The sequence below is a fragment of the Trachurus japonicus genome, chromosome 14 (genome assembly GCF_045865225.1).
Source record: "Trachurus japonicus isolate A0001 chromosome 14, Traja_1.0".
In the NCBI taxonomy this organism is placed as follows: Eukaryota; Metazoa; Chordata; class Actinopteri; order Carangiformes; family Carangidae; genus Trachurus; species Trachurus japonicus.
In genome coordinates this window covers 15,439,616-15,462,729 of record NC_140920.1, presented here as the reverse complement: position 1 = coordinate 15,462,729, position 23,114 = coordinate 15,439,616, and the positions used below count along the sequence as shown (strand labels likewise).

Below are 23,114 nucleotides of genomic sequence, written 5' to 3'. Positions count from 1 at the left end.
TAGCATGTATTTAATAATCAACTCGGGTTTTTCACTTTCAGTCATTATTTTGAACTGAAATTGACATTAAACTTGTCAACAACACTCCCAGTCCCATCAGGAAGTATCGATCTTTATCACCAAAACAAGAAAAAGAAGACGACGAGTTCAGAGGAGGAAAATGCTGAAATGTTGGAAGTTCATACACAGCAAGCGTTTCTTGGTCATTTAATGTAAAGCACATTATTCTTTTATTCTTCTTTTAACAAACGGGCACACTGTCTGCTATGTCACAAAATTACACAGATATTACACATCATAGTCAGCATTATTTGGCATGTTTGATATCTCTTTAAAACAAGGTTAGTGTGTGAAACATATTACTGTACACAGTCTCTCAACTGGATTTTTCAAGAAACCATCTAAAAAATGAGAATGTTGGGCAATACTATTCACATATTTTCTTCAAGAATGAATTTCATTTATGGATGGAGAATAAGCTTTTTGTCTTCTCTTTTCCTTAAATCGTCCAAAAAATACAAGCCATGTTTGATGTGATGTTTACTTTACATAGTTTACAAGTATAAACAAACCCACTGAAATGTGAAAATACATGTAAACTCACATTCAGTCAGTAAGGCCAGATCGCACTGGATGTCGTTATTGACTCTAGTCACTGGAGGCTGTTAATCTGATGCTTTCTGAGAGACTCGAATTAGCAGAATCACTGATGCTGCGAAGCATAATGTTTATTTATCAGCACGTCTCTTCTATCATCTGGCTCTAGTTCGTATATTTGGATCCCAGACTTTATACTGTATGAAATGTTCAGTCCAAATGTGGCTCTCCAGCTTAGTTGGTACTTTTTATACCGACTAAGCTCACAGGCACAATTTAGAGCTTTGTTAACTGGGCTTTTGCTCATCCACTCCTTCGCCTCCTGCAGCCAAACTCTCAGTAAGAGTGTGGTCAAAAACCAGCACAATGTTATTTTACCCTGAAGTGGGTAACAGTCACTGAGAGGGCACTAACCTTACAACATCCATTCTAGTTCAACTACGACTTCCCAAAAATCAAACCTAAACTTGAGGTGGTGTTGGACCTGTAATTGAAAAGGCATTGATTCCAGTGCGTCTCTGCCTTTAACCTATCCGCCCTTACCAAAGTGTCCGTCTTTTTTCGTTCACAAACCATCATGTAAACAAGCCCAGAAGCGGGGCAAAAAAAGTAGCGGGGCTGTACTGCCTCCTCAAGTGATATTTAAACATCTAATCCCAATTTAAATGCACTGCCACTCAAACTGTGGCTCTGCTGTGGGACTGAGCGTGACGAGCTGTGATCTTCTGACATGTACAGTAAACCAATCATTCTCTATTTGTGACATGTTTTTAGAAATGCACAGACTTGAGCCAAGACGGCAAGGTCAGCGGACAGCGTCACCATCACTGTAAAAATTACATCACATACGACAATTCTTTTCAATATAAATGAAAGTACACGACAAAGTTGCCTCGCAGAGCTCAAATTGGCTATTTCCTGCAAACTCATCCTCAAATTAGCCAAGTTTCTCCCTCTTAAAAAACTTCACTATACTTCTCTTTACCTACATCCCTGCAGCTGCGTAATTTCGCAAGAAAATGAGCCATAAGAGAAAAAATCATTAACATCAGCAAAAGATATTTCAGGCAGAGATAATGGCTCAATGTGCTGCTCAACGATCAGAGCAGCCAGCAGGCTTTACAGCCTCCTGTGTCCATCCTTATCTCCGCATCTCGCTCTCACAACATCTAAAGCACATGAGGGGGAAGGAGCACTAAAAACACATCTCCTAAGGATAAAAAAAAGTGAGAGGGTATGACAGCAGTAAATTGGCTATTTCCTCCCCTGAGCCTTACTCCAGACTTCCTCGGCATGCTGAGCAATTTGAATTGTGCTGTAATTGCTTATGTTGCTTTTCTCTGCTCATCATTTCTACAATAGAATTTGATCTCATTGCTTTTGCCTGTGGTTGAATTCTCAGCCAGTGAGCCTGGTACGAACGGTACTAAGTGGCAAGTTAAGAGAGGAAGCAGAGCACAGTGACTGTTGCTCTCTGCTATTTCATGCACAAAGTGAGAAGAATCCAAAGTTGAAGAAGGCATAAGATCTCTCCTACATAATGTGGCAACGCACACATTCCCCATCTTATGACTTTTTAAATGAAGAGCTGTATTTTGTGTGTGGTTCAAAGCATTTTAAGTGCAGCGCAGCGTCTTATTAGCTTGTTCTAAAGTGGATTATTTTGCTCAAGCAGTGTATGATGGAGGGAGAGGAAGAGCCGAAGGGGCAGCAGAGGAACGGATGTGACATGAGTCATGAAATAGGAATCAAGCTCAGGTCCGGTTGCAGTGGAGTAGACTGGTTATGGGTTTTGGGAGCATGTATAGTGGATGTGGCCTTGGGCGATGTGCTTCTTGTTAAAAAAAGTGGATGTACTTTGAGTGTGAAGCAGGCTCTAGATAGAGTGTTTGCCCAGACAGCACTTCTCAATTCAGCCATGCACTCATGTATCTGCTCACGTTGTTCCCCTCCGTTCATAGAAGAGAACTCGAGCAAAGACATGGCAGATGCTGCAGGACTACTGATATCTTTTAACTCTTGAGGAGGCAGTGGTAGGAGAAACAGAATAATAAAATAAAAGTCAGAATGTTTTTTGAAAAAAAAAAAAAAAAAAGAGAAAGAAAAGTTAAGAAGGAGCATTTCCATTTCTTCCTCGCAAATGTCCTCTGTGGTTCATTCTGAGCGCTGTGATGGATTTGAAAGTGGTAGCAAGAGTAAAATATGAGCGGAGGATGAGATGGAGGCTTCAGTAGCCCCAACACTTCCAGTCCAGGATGAGCGTAGGCAGCAGCAGTAACGGTAACACAAGCACTGCTCGGCTAGCTGCTCCCCGCTGGCTCCCTCTGGCCCCCGATTCAATGTTAGAGTCCTTCTCGGAATAAGGCGGGATGACATTGAATTCCTCGCTTTCTTCCTCCTCCTGCTCCTGCTCCTCTGCCTCGCTGTCCTCCATCTGCAAAAGCAGGGAAAGAGTGATTCTTCCAATTAACAGAAGTGGTGAAGCATGCAGGGAGGGGGTTCAGGATGCAAACTTCACAAGATAGTCCACATGAAACACAGATTTATCCCACTACATATGAAAACATCCTCAAGCTAAGGTGCTGACCCGTGATATGAAGCGTTTGAACTTGACATGTCTGTGGAGCGACTGACAAAATAACGCACGAGTGTCTGTTACTTGGCAACATCTGAGTTTTTCTGTTAATTTGAATCCCGCTGCTCTGGTGCTCGGTCTTCAAAGAGCGGAGACAGTCCAGACCTACAGACACTTGGGGCCTGCTCTTCATAAAAGATTAAGATTTATTGGAAATAAATGTCAGTGTGAAAAAAAGCCTCAGCAGCGTCTTTGCCCGCCTGAGTAAACGAAACTCTGAATTAAACTAAACTCTATTGACAACGTTGCACTGCCCTTATAATGAAACTGTTGTATCTTCTTTCATTTTCTCCTTTTATTTGTTGGTTGACAGGAACTGATGAGAAGGTGGTGCTAACTTCAGCTTTTAAATTATGGGCAAAAGGCAAAGTATTCTGTTCTTTCAAGAGAATAAATCAGGAATGGAGTTTTAGATGCCTGCATGTAAAACAAATAGGTTTTATTCTGGCGGCCACTTGACTTGTAAACAGCTGCGGAACAACAAATGATCGATTTACCAGTGTGAATAAAATGCGTCCAGACTCTGAGGGTGGATTTTCTGATCTTCTTCTAACATGGGTGTGAATAAGCTGCTGGTCATTAGCTCTATGTTCTGTGTTGCCTCTTTTAGACCAACAGAGTGTGTGAAGTGCTGCCGGTTGATGCCTTACATACTTATCTAATACATCAACACGCATTAAGGCTAATTTTCAGGTATAATAAGCAGCCATGCACACAGGCTTCCTCTTCTGCAACAAATATATTAAAGGCGTCAGAAGGAATTAGAGGGTCACTAATGAACAACAAAAAACACACGTCTCATAACACTAATGTGACTCAAAGCGTGACCCTGCACTTTATTATTAGGTTATCACCGTGATACGAAGAAAACAATGATCACAAACTGGAAAAGACCCCAAGATTCAGATCGACATCATATCCTGAAAGTGTCCACCTTATTAAAGAGCATCAGAGGTTTTGCTGTCAACAGAAATACAAACACAAACACGTTATAAGGACATTTCCAGTGCGGATCACGACACAAGATGACACATGACTGGTCTTTTCCGTCTGATTAGATCCCCCCCACACACAAGTCCCTCAAATAGCGGGCTGCTCCACTTGAAGCCAAATTTGCAGCTGTGGAGGGCAAAGCTGTGGGCGGGAGACTGTACAGTGCAGAAACAGGTGGATGGATACTGATGCTCGCTCGCTCGCCCAGCTGTCGTTTTACTTTTTGTCCTCTTTTCCAGCAAATATATGGTCCTAAAACTCTGATGCCGTGCTAAAACACATTTATACCTTTTGTCATTTGTTTTGCAGAATGTGAAGGACCAGAGCTACTTTGTCTTTTTGTCCTGTAGATTAAAAACATGCACAACACAACTGTCAAAAGCCAAATCTTAAAATGTAAAAATGGTATCATGAGAAGCATTGACTTGTAGCCAAAACCTCCAAAGTCTGACTTTACTGTTACTGTACATCCGTCATGGACATCGATGAAATGTTGAACCACATTTGATATTATAATAGATTTTTCCCTCATATTCTTCCACCATCTCTTCAGAGTGTCTGACTGGAGAAATACTAACAGCACTGTGCCGTAGTAAAACAGACAAATGTCACTCCCAACAACCAGTCCCTAGTGAAATGCAACCATTGTGACATTTTGTAAATATTGGAAACTCATAAAATAACATTGTGAACCCCAGTAGGTCGGCTCACACAGCCAGCAGTGGGCAGCTGGACTGTGTGGATCACATGTAGGTCACACTTGTCCTAAACCCACAGTGATGTAAAGGGATGGATCAGTTCACCTTTACTTTTACCTTTTTATAATGAGCCTATTTGATGTCATTCTAAATCTAAATTAGGGGAATAGCAAAGTTAATATGAATAATCAACATCATATTTTATACAACTTGAACTTATATAATGTTGCTTCCCTCTCTGGTGTGTGCATCTACGTACATTTATGGATAAATGGATGAATGTAAGTTGAATGTTAAGGGTTTTATATTCCACATTTATCCCCCTAACTGCTCTGGGATTACCTTTGATATGGCAAAGCCTCCACTCAAACACAGGAAGAGAGACTGTATTAGCTTAAAAGAGACCAAGCCTTTGTCTCTGACCTTTGCTTAGGTCCAAGTTTTATTTTCTAAATTCTGACACTGGCATCAAAAAGCCAGAGAGCGTTTGTTCTTCCTCCTCTCAGTTACTGTTGTAACATAGCAATCTGTCTTTAATATTCTTTTCCATTTTTTGGAGAGGGGTTTGTGACCACCTGAGTTTGAGTTTTAAATTATATTCAGAGCTTAATACTGTCACATGAAACTTTCTCTTATGACAGGAGATATTTATTGCTGCCATTAGAAATGTACGATGGCCTTAAGAGCTAAGTGCACTGCGACTTAAGGAAACACATGCAAATTCGTAAACGCTGCAAATCCAGTCCTCCAACAAAACTCTCACACTCGTAATTCACTGCTTTCAATTTCAAAAATCACAATCAGGCACCGAACAACAGGTTGGACCCAGGTTAATCATCTAACGCTGTTTCAGTGCTACATGATAATTGGGAAACTCAAATGCATCATCTCTAAATGAACTGTTTTATGTGGATGTCCATTATGCGGCCCAGCAGCAGCAGTGTTTCTAGTGCTGTAAGGAGTTGTGGGATGGGAGAGGAGAGAGAGGTCTTGCAGAATGAGAAGGATTAAATTGATGGGAAAATGAGGAATATGGAGCAGATGGGTGTGTGCGTACATGAATATTAACAGTAAAGGTTGAGTCTAATGCAGCAAACACCTACGGCTAATCCTGAGCCACAATGCGAGGTAGGAGAGAGAGTGGAGAGAGAGAAATAATCTCAGGTTATAGAGAGAGCTGCTGGGCACATCTCACCACTACAGTCCCTGTGATACTTTAGGTGTTACCACCTGATACGCAGTCAACCACTTCTTCAGTTCAGTGTGTATACAAGCGTTTAACGCCAGCGTATGGTGAGACGGTGAGAGAGTCGAGAGCACTTACACTGTTGAATTCAGGCAGAGTGTTAACACTGATGTGGACTCTCTCCTGGAAGACACGTGGGGAAGGCTGGGAGGCTGGCACAGGAGTGTGCTCCACAGGAGGAGGTGCGGAGACTCCCATGGAGTTGATAGCATTGCCTGAAATAGAATCAGCGGGGGTCATCTTCATTTTCGGTTCACACCGTTATTCATCTGTGAAGCGACTCCAAAATATTAACAGTGACTTCCATCAGAAGTGCAACTCTGTAGATGGTACACACGCTTGGGAAAAAACACATTGAACATCATGTCATTTCTTCATTAATGAAAAGCTCAATGGTGTTACTATCACAACCACTGGATCTGTTGCCACTATTTGGTAGATTCATACAGGATCTGACCTCAGGATGAACTACTACTCATCTAGTCTGAGATTGAAATTTCATTTGTCCAGTATTTGTTTCTTATTTAAGAGTATAAGGGCCACTCATGAAAAAAAATGAGAGGAGCAAGATTTTTTTCCATTATGCACTTCAAGAATAAGTTTGAAATGAAGTGGAGTGCAACTGACAATTGTACGCATCCTTGGATAAAGCAGTAAAAGTAGGTTTCTGTAGTTATGTGTAGCTGGTCAATCTGGCCCTCGTTGTTTCTCCCGGTACGGACTGCCCCAGGTGGGGTTCGAACCCTCGTCTCCTGCACGACAGGCGACAATGCAAACCGTTTTACCAAGAGATCAATGAGCACCTGGCAGCCGGTTTGCACGTCCTTTATGGGTGAGTGAGTGCACCTCCGATATGCAACTGCATTGATCTCATATCACGTGTTTTCAAATCATAAGTATTTATTACCTTGTTTTTGTCAACCTGGCATGTACACAAATAGTCACGGGGTGTAACCATAGTCAACACAAAAGCATATGTTGACATTTCAACGTTGTTCTCAAAGTACATAATGAAAAATATTATTCCTCCTATCATTTTTTTCATGAGTAGCCTTAATATTCTTTCGTAGTCTTTTACCATCAGCCACTGTAGAATTTTTTGTTTAGTGCTAAGGAGCAAATGTGAGCAGGCTAACATGCTAAACTGTGTTGTGTACAAGTCACAACATGTTTGGAGGCCAATAAAGCATTTCACTTCTTCCGAAGTCACAAGTAAATCTCCATAGATTCCCATGTTAAAACGTAAACACATCCACAGCCTGGTTTTGTCTCTGTGGCTACAACTCTTATCCCATTTCTGGATTGGATGAGAGTTCAGTGGGGTCATGTTTTAGCAAGATGGCAAAACCACTTTTCATAAACCTGTGGGTGACGTTATGTAGCTAAGTTTGTGTTTATTTACACTCTATGGTGACTCCGTATGCAGCCACTACACCAAAAACACTTCACAGCCCAGTCGTAATACTCAGAGCTTGTTATGAACATGCTGTCATTACCATTTTAGCTAAAAGCAAAGATGTGTTCAAGTGCAGCCTCAAAGAGCTGCTAATGTGGCTGTTGACTTGTTTATAAAGACAAAACCTGCCTGAATTTAAAGTGTATCCACATCAAAGATTGTGGTGAAATTAACTTCAAAATGGATTCATTGCCGTTTTAGATGATTAAACTGAAGCAAAATTGTGGAATACATAAAAGGAATTGGAATGCATTAAAAGACGTTTATAATAATGAAAATTAATGAAAAATAACTAAAACATGGGAATGTGAATTTTTGTATGAAGCTCCTGTTCCTCTGTCTACATGTTGCTCTCCTGGTTGAATTGGCTCTGAAAAATAGGAGCCCAGTGCTGAACTGAAACTGACTCTACTGATCAATAACTGACCTCTGACCTCAAGTACATTTTACATTATCTAAGACTTTTCTACTTCAACAGTATTCATTGCCGTGTCTCTTGCTGTGCTCTTTCCACCCCAGCTGGTTTGGCAACAATTCAACAAGACGTCACTTATGTTTATCAGATTTGGTGAAAGGTTTTGTCGACAACATGGAAATCACATTCACATTTGGCAGCCAGCCACACACCAAGGAGAATGTCCCTTGCTGTTCATTTATTTATTAGAAAACATTATGGTTCAGTAGTTCACCCTCTCAATAATCAATTATTACTCTCCTCATTTAAATTCTGAATTAATACACATTATAAACTGCTCAGTTGGAGCCGCATCTCAATCATCAATCATCATCAGTTTAGCTTGAGCTCAGATAGAAAAACTAAAAAGGTAACATTTCTTCTGTCATTATCTTGACAAAGGAAAAATTTATCAGCAACAGTGGTTGAGTTGTTTAACATCAAACCGAGCCGCAGTCTGAAGTCTGGAAATAGTCTGTCACTCAAAGCGCTGGACCGAGACGTAATAATAATCAAAAGCTCATTCTTCTGCTGAAAACCCTTTGATTGTTTGATTTTTGATTGACATGTTAGTGGTCAAATGTAGTTCATCTTCAAGGTTATAGGCAGTTTTCATTCTCATAATTAATCCAGTTATCCAACACCTGCGTGTTGACGACTTCATTACTTATGTATTTAAAGGTATAGCCATATTCAGACTAATTTCACTGCAGACGCTACATGTTGCAACATCCCACAGAGTTAACGCTGCTTTTGTAATTTTTGTCTTTACTGCATAGCCATTGTTACCATTCACAGCTGTTTACTTAGCAACAGCTTCAGCCATTGTTACGTTTACAATGCAAGAGGTTAAATTTCACCCCTGAGCAGCCGATGCTACAGCGACTTGGTATCAGAAAATGACGACAGTCCAACTAGGCTGGGGCCAGCTAGTTAGCATGCCAATTTTATGTTACAAGAAAAGAAGTGACTCCACTGCTGGGCGCAGCTCTTAAAGGGATAGTTCAACATTTTGGCAATAATTGCCATAATCCCTACAGTCATAGAGATTCAGGTTCATTACCTTTAATTGTCGGTGCATGTTGTTTTGTGATCCGCAGGGCAGACGTGAGCTGCTCAGCAAACGGTACAGGTCCCCTGTCCCTCAAAACTCATCAAATACACAATCCAACAACTCCAAAACGCTCTCGTTGAGAAGTTGCCGGAAAAGCCGGAACTACATTCCAGACACGGCTGCTGAGTGGAGTGATTTCAAAAGTGCAAGTAGTTCCAATAGTATTTGCTTCATGTGCCATAATGTTACATACATTATTTATTTGATGACTATAGGGATTATGGCAATAGGCGAATTTGCCAAAATGTTGAACTATCCCTTTAATATGTTAAAGAATTAAGTTTTATGCTGAACTTCTACACAAGTAGCCTATGTTAACAGTTCTTAATGTTAATGTTAGCTATGTAGCAACAGCAAAACTTGCAAATAGCTCCTTTAAGGATTTTAGCTTGAAACACGTGTGCATCTTATATTCTGCCCTTGAAGCTGTAACTCTCTTTGTGCTGGACCTGTTTGCTTTGAAAGAGCACCCAGACACTGTGCCGTACTGTCTCTGGTGAGTGACCTTGTGACAGTTTACTCACGCAGACAAATGTTGTTGCTGAACATATGCAGAATACGCTGACAGCCCTGCAACTCATTCCCACTGCCGTCGCACGTGCACCACTGGGACACCTCTGTGCTGCTGTTGCTCACGTAGTTGGGAGTCATGATGGTTCCTGGATGAAGCAAAAAAGACAAAAGTCATATTGTTGGTGCAACTTCTTAAACGTCTAGAGGAATATTTACTGTCAGGAGGAGATTTTATAGCTCTGCACACACACCTCTGTGGAGGCTAAGACATGGTTAACCAATGATATTAATTTCCTTGGGGATCCAGTGTCACCAGTTTTCCAGCATTTCAGAAACACAAACTTACTTTTTATACAGCGGGAGACAGAAGGAAATAAGACCTGGATTATATTGTAGAGCTGCTGGATACGCAGTTTTAAAATCTAGTTTATTTTTTAACATGATGCTGACTAGATTCCCAGAGCAGCACTTTTTGGCAGTTGAGCATTTATGAACCTCTGCAGAGTTATTTAGTGTGAAGATTACAATAACAGAATTACTCAGTCTTTTTGCCTCTTCTTCTACTACTACTACTACTACTACTACTTACTACTACTACTACTACTGCTGCTGCTGCTTCCATTTCTTTTCCTTTCCCTCTATCTCACCTATGAGTCCAGCGTAGGCCTTCAAGCACATGGCTCTGCTCTCTCGCATACAGCCAGAGGCAGACTGAGGGGAGGGCTGGCAGTTGTGTTGGAAATCAGCGAACCGGGATCTGAAACACACAAACACACAAACACACACACACACACACACACACACACACACACAGAAGAAATTTTTTCATGTGTCAGCACAGGGCAACAGTTCACTGTAAAGTGCTTTGACAATTTCATTTTGGGATTTGGGGTCGAGCTAACATAAAACAACACAAACCATACTCCAGTGTAAGAGTGCAAAACTAATTATATAACCGTGCACTCACATTAAAACCATGTGTTATTTTAGTTTGCTTTTTTCTGAGTCCAACAACACCGCCCTTTTCACTTTTCAACTTTTTGTTCTCCTTGAGGTGAAACAGTTGAGGTGAGGTTTAACATTATTATTGCATTTGGTCCTATAGTCATAAATAACCATTTTCTAAAAGAGATTCTCCTGATTTAAAAGTACTGGTACTGAAGGACAGAATAATATCCTCGGTGTTGAGCTAATTCCAGGGGATTAAAAGATGTAGATTTTAAGAATATGTGTCTGATGTTCATAGTTAATCTTTACAACAAGCTCACACATCTAAAACATCTTGTCATAAATTTGCTGAACCACTCAGACACTTCATCAATAATCTGAGGAAAATTAATGATGGTGTTCAACTAAAAGCAAAGACACAGAGTTTCTGTGCTGTTTTCACCGTCTTCAGTGGAAACATATGCATGTGGAATAGAAAAATCTACTGTGAACTGTAGTTCATGCTCCTCTATTTTCCTGTTTTAAATCTGTTACTAATAATGCAGTGGCAGGATTGTGCATGACCCTCTTAGCTTCAAATAACTCACATGTTCTTTTTCTTCCTTTTATCATTAATAATCTCTGTAAAATGCAGACGAAGCCTAGACTGTTATTAATGTCAGTTCCATACACCTATGAACGGTAAGAAGAGAGACAGCTGGCTAAAATCACCCTTACAGAAACCAGCATAATCAGACTGATGAGCAGGAGCATAGCCATGAATTCTGGGCCACTAAAAGCAAACAGCTCTGAGGCCTCCATCCATCTTTTCTGTCTGAAAAGCATAATCCTTGTGGGCTTTTTTTGTTGGGCTGAGGAATTGTCTCCTGCTTTTAATCCACTTCTATGAGTCAGGGGAGGATGAATTCTAAATAAAAACTTTATTTTTTTGATGCTTTGATATTTGAGCAAAGAACCAAGCCAGGTGCCAGAATTTATATAAGCCATAGGCTTTAATAAATGGCTGTTATTTTCAGGACATCCTGGAACTTGTCATCATGGTTATATGGCCACTCATCACTTGCTAAATGAAACTCTGTTCTGAGGCCTTGAGGTCTAACAGATGTGTTGAGTGAATTTCCTCTCTGATAAAACATTTGCAAAGGTGACCTTTCAATATTTGGACACCTGCGTTTAGTGGATACTGGTCTTCTTTTCTGCCTCATGTTGGTACAGTATAGCATGCTCACACAATCATGTTTGCATATGGGATATTAGAGCAGCATCGGTTCATTGATCAATTTGTTGATTGACAGCCACTATTTTGATACCTAAGCTGTTCCCCACGTGGGTATGCCAAATTCATCTGGTGAGTCAAGCCTCTTAAATGTCAGAAATTTCTTCTTTTTAATTCAGCCTTAACATTTTGGCTGAATTGAAGGGAGCAGAGTCACAGTCTGTTTTTAGACTTATATTATCTGTGACACATTTTCTGATACTTTACATCTTATGCATCGTTCAGTCTTCATTGCCTCTGGTCTGTGTTGCTTTAAGCCACAGCTCCTGTTAAGGACAGCTGAAGTCCTGTGTCCAACTTACCTACACAGCTCATCTCTGGAGCAATAGTTCTGCAGGCTGAGGCAGTTCGGCTTGCCCACTCTTTCCTCCCCTCTCCCGTTCTCCTCGTAGGAACACGACGGGACGATGGTTTTCCTCCGGCGCTCTCCGCACAGAGTGTCAGAGCAGGGACAGAAGAGCAGAGCAAAGCTGTACTCCTCCGGCACGCGCTCCAGGAAGCGCCGCAGGGCTCTGTGGCATTTCTGACGGTTACAGTTGTTCTCTGAGACTGTTGATCGCTTGGTGCAGGCCACCACATACTCTGACCGCAGAGAGCCACATTTCTCGTACAGGCCGCAGTCCTGAGCCGCCTTCAGACACTGGTTTTGTCCGTCCACGGAAAGCGTGGAAGCTGGAGGATTTGAGGAGGGAAATGCATGTCAAGGAATAGAAATCGTGACATGTATTTTATGTGCTTGCCAGACGAGGTAAGAGTAGCGCTCTACCTGCCATGATGGAGGCCATACGTGACATCTCAATGTTTCTCACCAGATTCAACTGCAGTTCTTCATACGGAGACACCTCATACTCATCATATGCTAAAAACACAGTGAACGCTGTTATCACATGAATTATGCAGTTGAGAAATTAAAAACAGACCCACATCCATGCCAGTGTTTAGACACACCTGCAAATCTCACAGTCCAGTAGACCCTCAGGCAGTGTTCCTCCCTGCGAGAGCCACGCTGACACTTGCACACCTGAAGGGGGCGGTGGTGCTGCAAGGAGTTCTGGGCCTCCAGGCACTCCAGACGGGCGTCCGGACCGAGGGGCGCCACCGCCTCCTCGGCTGCACAGTACTCCAGCAGGCGGTAGAGGACCATGCAGGACTGCTCCTGGATGCAGCCCTGCTCGGCCACCAGGCAGTCTAAGGATGCAGATACTGGGACACCACCTGGAGGAGAGGGAGCGCGGGCGACACCGTCAGTGGACAGAGCTCTTGCTGTATAAGAGAAGTATAATACCTATCTGTCATCCAGTTTTAGCCCTTAAGCTAAACAGGATGTAATTACGACAACAAAGTAAGAGGATTGTGTTCCTTAGACCCTCCACTGCACTGCAGGTTACTATAAAACCCAACTAGGAAGATTAAATTGAAAACACACACGTGTAATGGAGCAGTAATGTGGGTGGAACCTCGACAGAAACACGGGAGTCTCTTAGATAATTTAACAACACCATAGGGTTGTGTTATGGTTGTAATTGTATCATAATTACTTCATCATCTTCTCGTTGGGACTCCTAGTTGACTTCTCTCCTAATGTTATTATGCACAGAGGTGTGTAGTTTACTTTTTTTTTTATGAATGCACTATTTTATTTTCTCAGCTCTCAGCTCCCGGTCTTAAAGTTTTGAAGTTCACAAGTTGAACCAGGCTGATGGGAAAACGGCAGCTGCTCGGCCCCTCACACTGCGCTGTGCTACTGCATTAAGCCAGGTACTGTGTGTTAGCCTCATCGTTCATATCACACACCACCACAGTGCTCCTGGATCAGTGGGCGGCTAAACATACACTATCATAAATTCTGAAAAATGTTTTGAATCTATGTTGTCAAGTTTCAAACGTGCCTGTCAGGCTGCAGCTTATCCTCCGTCACAGCACCTTTATTTAACTTCTTTATGCATTCTGTTGCATAATCTCCTGGTGTCACATGACAACTCTCTCTGCTGCTCTGTTCAAGTGCTTTTTAGCAACGTGGGCATCCGAGATTTGAGAGTCAGCTGCCTAATAGCATTGCATTCATAAGAAATTAGAGCCTAAAGGATCATTAAACAGAGATGTGGTGAAAAGTGAGTTTGGTCATTTCCTGCGTGAAGAAGGATGTTGTTGCAAATCCAACAATCAAGTTTTGGATGCTTCTTGGATCTGCCTGCAAATACTTGAACCACAGAATGAGCATAATTTCCAAAATAGTCCCTTCCACTCGCACTCGCTCACCCACTTTAAGTAAAACATAAAGGCCACATGATGTTCAGCTTCCTCGAGCAAAGCGGAGTCACGCTACTGGAATACATACAAATGAATGGCTACTTAGGAAAGTATTAAAAATGCATATATCAATCTAAAAACGTGTGGGAAGTAATTGTTAGTAAATGTGAAATATGAAGATGTAGAACATTGATGTGGCGCTTGAACATATTAGATGTGGCATGTTAAGTATCTACAGTACAGACATGTACTCATGGATGTCTTGCACAAAAGCACTGCTGTTATTATTGTAAAAGGACACATGAACAGCTGCGGGCAAAACCATTTGCAGCAGGGTCCCTTCCACTTGGAACAAGCTTTTTTGCCAAAGCCAGACACTGTCTCCACATGTAATGATAAAGACAAAACCAATTTATTCAGCACAGCTCATGTTTTCCCCTCCAAAACAACTGATACTTTTCCTTCCAATTTTGCTTTCAGACAGTGACTCGACTGAAATGCCCACTATGAGGATGTTTTCCCCCTGAAGTTGTCTCAGACAAATAGGCTGAGGGAAACAGTTTTTATATTATACATCACAACACTGCACCTGCAAAATATGCTGCTTGAAGATACTGTAGCATAACATCAGACATATATGTATTTAAAAAGGCTTCATCTCATTAAACTGTGCAGGAGTCATTGAGCACAAATGCGTGGCATATTTCCAGCCACATTTCCTCTAAAACTGACACATTGTTCAGTATAAAACAGCTTTGTTGGTCCATAGTCATTAAGCTTTAAAAGCATTTAGAGTGTTTTGATTGACAGTGAAGCGAAAAACTACAAATCACTTTTAGAATACTGATTATTGCTCCGTGAACAACACAATGCAGGGAGGGCAGATGAAGCCTGAGGAAGGAAAGATGAAAGCCGTCTCCATAAAAATGAATTCTAAAGGAACATTTCAGGAAATTGATTTTCTTAAATGTGACATATAATTGTCCCCAGCAATTACACTTTATACCCAGTGTTTCCAGACTGAGAAAGAAAATAGCTTGAGTAAGCAATATAAATATATATATACACACACACACTTATTTTTCAGCTTCACGTGGTTAATTTGCTCCGTCCTGTCTATTTTTTTTTTTAACAGTAGTACAAAAGCATTTTATGATTTGTTGTGCAGTTATAGATAAACGTCATAAATGTTCATGTCTGAACTTAATGCAGGTCAGTTAATAAATATCTGCACCTATTCGTCTCTCTAACATGTAGTTATGCTTCAATACATTAGCATATACTGTATATCACACACGCTCATAGACAGACACACACACAGCATTGTGTTAGATTGGTCACACACTTCGATTAAGCTCCTGCTGACTGGCGGCACAAAGCACGGCTGCAATCCAATTCTACTGCTGCATGTTTTGCAATCTCAGGCACCACATGAGGTCCACGTCTCACTTTGGCATGAAACATATCATAAACAGAGGCTACGCTTCATCGCCACAGCAGGAAACCTGCCAAGGCGACTGCAGGGACTCCATAGGCAGAGGTGGGGGTGGGGGGGGGGGGGGGGGGACACAGAGCAATGACTCATATTCACAGTCACAGCTCCCCAAGATATGTAAAGGTGGTGATTACCTGTGTATTTGTCTATCTATGTATCATGATACCTCGATAATTATTGTAAAGTATTAAATCCCACACCAAGTTCGGCTGCAATTTAAATAGACTTCATGTAATCTCCTGTTTGGGCAGCGAACAGTTTATTCATTATTCCTTCTCAGTGTTTGCTCCCCCAGGCTTACCATTGATAAAGAGAGACTATCAGCAATTTTAGTTTCCGAGAGCCTCTCTTTGTATACACACACACACACACACACACACACACACCTCTCTCTCTCTCCCTTTCACACGCACAAACACACAAAGAGATAACAAAAATCCATATAAAGTACAGAGCAGCTCCGTTAAATCTCGTCCAGCAGACAGGTCATAATTATTTTCCTAACTTGAACATTATTTAATGTCATGATGATAAAGAAGGATGAAAGATAAAGAAGCACCGTGCTCACATCGTGCTGTTCGAAAAAGTAAAAAGTAAAAGTCTGGCTTGGTTTATCAGTCAGTCTGAGCATGGAGGGTGCATTTAGAGCCAAGAGAAAAGGAGAGAAAAGCGAAGAGGAGATGAATTACTGTGATATGTGAGCCATAATACACTCTATTGATTTCTCAGTCGGGTGATTAATAGAATTTGTGAGGCAAAGCTGATGAAGGTTAACGCCATAAATGGCAAACCACACACCGTCATTCACAGTGAGCAAAGTGGTTTGGAAAATTTCTCGTCTGCCCTTTCAAGCGCGTGGGATGGGTAGCAGAGCATCCAGATTGTTTGGGAGTAATTTGACTTGAGAGGAGAGCACGGTGGGAGAGTGCGACTCTGATGATGTGAAACATGTTCGGGCATCGTGACGAAAGGGACTTCTTGGAGAGCTCAGGGTCGAGGAGGAAATGGCAGGCGGCAAGATGGAGCAAGGCAGAGTGAAGAAACGTGGCAGCAGTCATCGTTACCTCACCGGCAGACGAGCCAGAGGAGTTCCTGGCTCAACTATACCTGAGTCTGTTCACGCTGATGTTCCACATTTAGGCCTGATGTGGTTGTCTTTGGTGGCAAATAAACATTTTTGGATCAGGTCTGAGTTTCATTGGGCAAAACTGAATTTTGCAGAAGACTGAAAATTAATTTGCATCTTAATAAACTCGTAATGACAACTATAATGTCCTAATGCCTCACAGTAACACCCTGTTGTGTTCATTACATTATTGCAGTGCTGTGACTACATAAAGCATTTGATTTCCTTTGATGTCCAACATGTTAAAAATCTTCTGGACATTATCTCATCCTGCTTGGATTGAAGCCATGTGCTCTATCCACGTGCTTGCTCACAAACTGAATATAATCAATATACTGGGTCGTTAGCTGAATGTTAGTTTACAAGTAAACACACTAATTGGCCTTAAGAGACCAAACCGGAAAATATGGGACACTTAAATAGGAGCAAGTATAAGCTGCAGGACAATAGAGAACATTTGTAAGTCAAAAGTAATAATGATTCTCCTGCCAAAACACTTACTTTAATTTTGATTTAAGCTACTACATTCAAAATATATATATTTATTAAAACTTGGATAGAGCAGATGGCTAATGAAAGGGATGTCTTTAAAAAAAAAAAAAAAAAAAGCTAGTAGATTGAGTCCAAGCCTAAAAATACACAAAACAAAACTGTGTGACTGACCCCATCTCATTCCAAGAATGAAAATGCCTTTTATTTCACACAGAAAAGCTGGATTAAAAATACTGCACCATCTTGTGTCATTAGTCTTTATCATGGGTCCCAGAGGGAGTGTTTCTAAACGCATTTCAGTTTCACACTTTTTGATGCACAGTCCTGGTTTAGTCTGGGAACTGCAGACCTTGGATCAGTTGTTCTGTCCTGTCTCGTCAGGTTGGACACAGCTGCACACTGAAACTTGTGTGGGTTCTTATAGATTCAGCCATTTCTGCTGAGCTCGTAGTTTTTGCACTTCCTACCAATCAGTTTTTCGGCTTTAAACCTCCCATTAGCATTAAACATATGCTTAACGGTTTGCACGTATTCCCTTTGTTATGTGGAAAATCACAGTCTTTGCTGTGGGCGGCAGCAGCTGAGCAGCTCTTCTTATAGAGAAGATGTTTCAATGATGAAATGAGCTTATTTTCACACCTCTATCTGTATTTGAGGTAATTTCCTATAAATACTGTTTTGAAACAAACGTATTCAGCCACTCTTGCATCTAAAACATGTGTTACATACATGTTTCTCCACACATTAATGTTCCTTCTTCTCATCGCTCTGCTCTTCATTCCTCTTCAGTCGCTCCATGAAGCTGCACCTGCTGGATTTCATTATTCTCCTCAAACTTTCACTTTACAGAATATCTCCATTCTGTCTCATGTGTCTATTTCCCATCTTTCCTCCAGTGGCCCCTGTGGCTTTTCTTCACACAGTCACATCAAGACCACATTGATGACAGCAATAATATGTCACGTCTAAGTGAGGAACACATACAGTCTCGCTCAATATCTAGGAGAATAAAAAACATCTTCTATACAAAGACCACTTCTGAAAACTTGATTTCTTCCCCCTCCCCTGACAATACCCTGTCTCCTCAAAATGCAGCAATTTCATCTAATCGCACAACGCCGATCGAGATGGGGGCCTCGCTAACTTCTTTTCAAGAATAAACTTTAACATGTAACAAAGTTTCACATGGCTTGATCTCCAAATTGTCCAAAAGTGCCTCTCTTGCATTGGCAAATTACATCCTTGTTTGCACCTCGGTTTGTGGGAGCCGAGCGGGCTGGATGTCTGTGTGAGTGGAGCAGTGAAAAGTGCAGCACAGTTGCACTTGCTTTAATCAGTTTTCATGCACTCACCCCACAGAGGCGACATCAGCCCTGGAAATATGTGCAGTGCTGTGCAGCCTTCGACAAAATGCTCACATACAGTGAGAAATAAGCAATTTAAGGTGTGACCACTCTTATTATTATGGAATATAGTAGAGATGGGAACAGGTCCCCCAGGATAAGGAACATTTGACCACATGACACATGAGTGGCAGAGCTGGAACAGAGAGGAGAAAACTGTGGAGTGGATCCAAATGGACTTGATTGTACCTGTTCGGGGTAATTGAGATGTTCTGGCAGCGTGTCGAGGGTCAAAACGTCCACAGATGACGACTCTGTTGTGCGTGACAGGATCGTCACGTCATGTTCTGGATCCACAGTCACTCCATGTATTTAGAGTGTGGGTAAGATCGCGTTTAATGAGCTATGTCTGGATGCTGCAGACAACATCTCCTCTGCTCCAGGTAAAATGCACGCTTGCATCAGGTGCCTCATCATCAGCCAGTCTGTGTGTCTGGAGCTGTGTCAGTGTCTCGGGCTTCTTCTTCCCTCTGTTGCTTGGTGCAGTCCTAAATTAATTTCTTGGCCAGAAAGTGATACACATATCGACAGCTTCCATCGGGCTGTGGGTAATTGTTGGCACTATCAAGCATGTAAAAGTGACAATCAAGATGCAGCGCACACGCAAACAAATTAAGTATAACAGGCGGCGACACGTAAATGATTCAAAGTGACGTTCAAGAAACTTTCTGTTTTGATGCAGAGAGAAAAGAGAGTGCGATTCAGACACCCACAAGTTGTTCTTGATCGGAGCGTTTTAATTCAAACAGATCTTGAAAGTAAAAAAAAAAAAAATCAAATATGTGAAATAATTGCATTTTGAGAAAGTGCATTTGATGGAGTTTTTTTTATCTATGTAATGTCCAATGGGCAAGTTGCCAATTTAATCTTTGTGTGCTGTCGTCTTAAACGAAACTGAATTACAAGCACAGAGTACATAAAGACAATGGCTCAGCAGAAAGAGAGAAAAAGAAGAGTCTAAGGCACAGTGGGAAGGATAAAGAGGCCAAGGGTTGGATAAACCTGGGGGGATGAGGTGCAGCCCTCAGAGTGTATATCAGATAGTCAAACCCTGAATAGAAACACCTCAAGCATGTTATTAGTCCACCTAAGACCTGTGTAACTTTACACAGCCTGGAAATGAAGCTCTAATAAATTCATGACAACCGTGTTATGGCTCAATCACGTCCACTAAATGAAGTACCAAAATAGCAACACTCAGTCACCAGTTGCAGTCTGCACTGGGACTTTAGCAATAATCCACAAAGACCTTGCAGCAAAGGGTCAAAGTCAAGTGTAATGTCACTCAACAATAGCCAGCTTTCCATTGATTAATCTGGGCAGAGGCTCTGAATGGACACATTCAGACTGATCTCATGCATTGTATGTGAGATCTATTTCCATTACGATGTTATCAGTTTGGAAATAGAAACAGACAACAGATGCAAACAACTGGTCAGGACTAACTAACAAGTCATTTGAGTTTTCAAATGAAAACAGATCCACAAATCGCTTCACTTATAATGAAATCTGCATGTGTTTTTAAGATACTGATCATCTTTGTGGTTTAGAGTATGAAGTCCCGCCACAGATGTGAGGCTCTGTGTTTGTTCTCAGGGGAACATCTCCTGACACATTAATGATGACTTTGGTGAATTTTAGCCCTGAGCTTTTTTGGGACGTCAGTGCTGACAGACATTTTGGGAAGGCTGTTGTCTGCTTCTGAACTTCCCGCCTCAAAAGCCTGAGTCACAGAGTTGTGCAAGTCTAGACACATTATAAGGTAAGGAAATATAAAATAAAACATTGCATGGGATGAGATATAGTTCAGCAGAGCTATTTATAAATTACCTATAGACCTAGAAAGAGAGCGTCCATCAGGCTGACACCTCACAGTCTATGATGACGCTGTAAAACTACCACGTAGAAACAAAGCAGATGTGTAGAGATTAATCCAAAACTAGATAAAAGCACAGATTTCCCTCTTCTTTAATGATGTTAATAAACAACAGTTAAATCCAATAAATTCTTTTCGCAATTAGGTATAATGGCAGAATTCACCATTGTGGCACACAATCTAATCTGCATTTGTAATGACTCTGATCTCAATTAAATAGCACTTGGAAATAACTGCTTTTCTTGGTGTGATTTCTCCTAAGTGCCTGTCAGGTGAATCCAACGCACTGTATGATTTACTGGGCGCCTGAAAGCTTTGACTTTCACATGAAAGCAGTCGTCATTTTATGATACTTATGTCTCATGGGCAGCTTCACCTGCCATTATGAGCATTTTCCTAGGTGCAGTGAAGGCAGGCACCTCCTGCACTACTGAAATAACCCTGACATTTACAGTAGTTTATCTGTTTTTCTGCAGTGTCGTGTATGTGTTAGCAAATTATACACGACCTGTGGACAAACACACACAGCCACTTTCAGATAATGAAGAAGACTGTTTGCTCTGGCTCGAGCGCTGAAGAACATATCAAAAAATGGCATAGTTCAATATGAATAACCTCACTTCAACAAGCGTCATGCTCCACCAGGACATTTCTTATCCAGCCACAGTCACTATTATTGGCATCTAATGATTATAAGTCATTTTGCAGGAGCTTGTGTGCGTGCAGGAGCAGAGAACTCAACTTTTAATGCACCTTTTGTGTCGCATGCCGATGATTTACAGGTGTGGAAGCCAGCATGTCATCATCATGAAGGGAGAACACCGTCCAATTGAACAATTCATGTGTGATATTTCCATGATCTGGCACTGTCCAATCAATATTTAGTAGGTGTACAGCTCTCTTTGGAAATCATCCAAGGCTGAAATATTACAGACCTGAACCCATGATGTCATCCACATGTAAAATCTAATGCTGCTCTTTATCATGCAAATGAAAGATTGGTTTTAAGAACCTCTGTTATGTCATTTAGAGGGTCATCTCAAAAGTTACACGCAAACCCGAACACCTATAAGAAACTGAGATTATCCCTAAATTTTGGGTGAATATCTGTTTTATCATTCCCTGTTTTTTTTTTTTCTTTTACAATCACAAGCCACCTGTCTTCCTAATATCATGCATTTACAAAAAAAACACTAAGTTACTAACAGAAATAGAAACTGAAGTCTGGGGGCTTTGTTATAATCATGAACATAACAACCTGCATATCAAACATGCATCATTTTTTTAAGTTAGAGAATATACAGTATTTTCCAACACAATATGAGCTGCTACATGCAACACACTACATGATCGATACAGTTTCATCGGGTGGGTGAAATAATCAGCATCTAAAACACCAGCCCAGATGTTAGAAATGAGAAATGTGTTGCCTACTATGAGAGAAGACGTTGAGCAGAAGTCCAATGATCATCATCCTGTCCGGTGACATTGGAGAGTTGGGGACTGGGGGAAACTCGGACCCGGCTCGCTGCAGCTCAGTGACCCGTCTCCTGCCTCATCCAGCCTCCTCCGCTGCTGCTGACTGAGGCAGATCGGATGGGCTAGTACACAAAGTTGGCAAAACTGAACCGTGCACACAGCTGGAGCGACTCAAGTTCTCGCGATTTTTGTTGTCCCATTTATTTGTCGGATCCCAGTTATGTAGTTCTCTGGTGAACGCATCCGGCAGATCCTGAAAACATGTATCCAAAAAAGTTTCTTGTGTGCAGCTGCAGCAGCTCCGCGCACTCACTCCCTCACACACACTCCCTCACACTCAGACCTCAGGCTCCCGGTGCCGAGTTGTGTCGCAGTTGCGCTGGTGTGTGGCAGCGCCGCAGCTCCACAGTTGTCCAGCTGGAGTTGAGATCACAGTGTTGAGTCTGCGTGGCGCATCTCCGCTTAAAGGCGCTATGTGAATGGCGCCTAGAAAAAAGAGGCTGAATGTGCCCACGGGAGGTGGAGATGATGCCTGTGGGAGAACAGCTGGGCTGCTGCGGACAAGTCCAACCATTAACGTGACGGACAGCACAGGGTGTTTACTATATACTGCATTACAAAGGCAATTATGTTTAGAGAGGGTCACATGGATCATTTGTATCTCATCAGCTGAGTTATCACTCACTAATCCACTTCATTAACTAAACTGTTTCCACTGTTTATTGTGTGTAATGGTTTTAAAGATTGATTGTACTCAAAGCAGATTTCAACAGTAATGGCTTTGACCTTGAAATTGAACTTTAAAAATGTGTTTTATAGAAATGCATCATCACAGACAACATGCTATTGTAAAGAAGAAGCAGAGCACAGATGGACATGTGTGTGATTGGACCTTTATCGTTTCCTTCCTCACAGGTGCCTCTATAGTGTGTCTGCTGAGCTGAGCTCAAATGCTCAGTGTTAAATTAAATACACTCTCATCTGCCAGTTTGCAGCCCCACTCCCTTTTTTCTCTTAGATTACAGCAGGATTGTTGATTGGCCCACAGGAGGTGACATGTAGT

The 23,114-nt window shown here is 41.6% G+C and overlaps 1 protein-coding gene across 2 annotated transcripts; it reads right to left on the bottom strand.

Moving 5' to 3' along the window:
- Positions 1–2,190: 2,190 nt before the first annotated feature.
- LOC146974511 (GDNF family receptor alpha-4-like) lies at positions 2,191–22,660 on the bottom strand. Of its 2 annotated transcripts, none has more exons than XM_085797967.1 (8): positions 22,007–22,660; positions 12,879–13,145; positions 12,697–12,789; positions 12,233–12,602; positions 10,354–10,463; positions 9,718–9,852; positions 6,248–6,384; positions 2,191–3,031 (listed from the first exon to the last, which is right to left on the bottom strand). In XM_085797967.1, the coding sequence occupies exons 1-8, from the start codon at positions 22,059–22,061 to the stop codon at positions 2,825–2,827; spliced, it is 1,374 nt and encodes a 457-aa protein (XP_085654093.1). In that variant the 5' UTR covers positions 22,062–22,660; the 3' UTR covers positions 2,191–2,824. The 2 variants fall into 2 exon arrangements, with proteins under 2 accessions (XP_085654093.1, XP_085654094.1); XM_085797968.1 differs by lacking the exon at positions 22,007–22,660 and adding an exon at positions 18,646–18,727.
- Between the last annotated feature and the right edge of the window lie 454 nt (positions 22,661–23,114).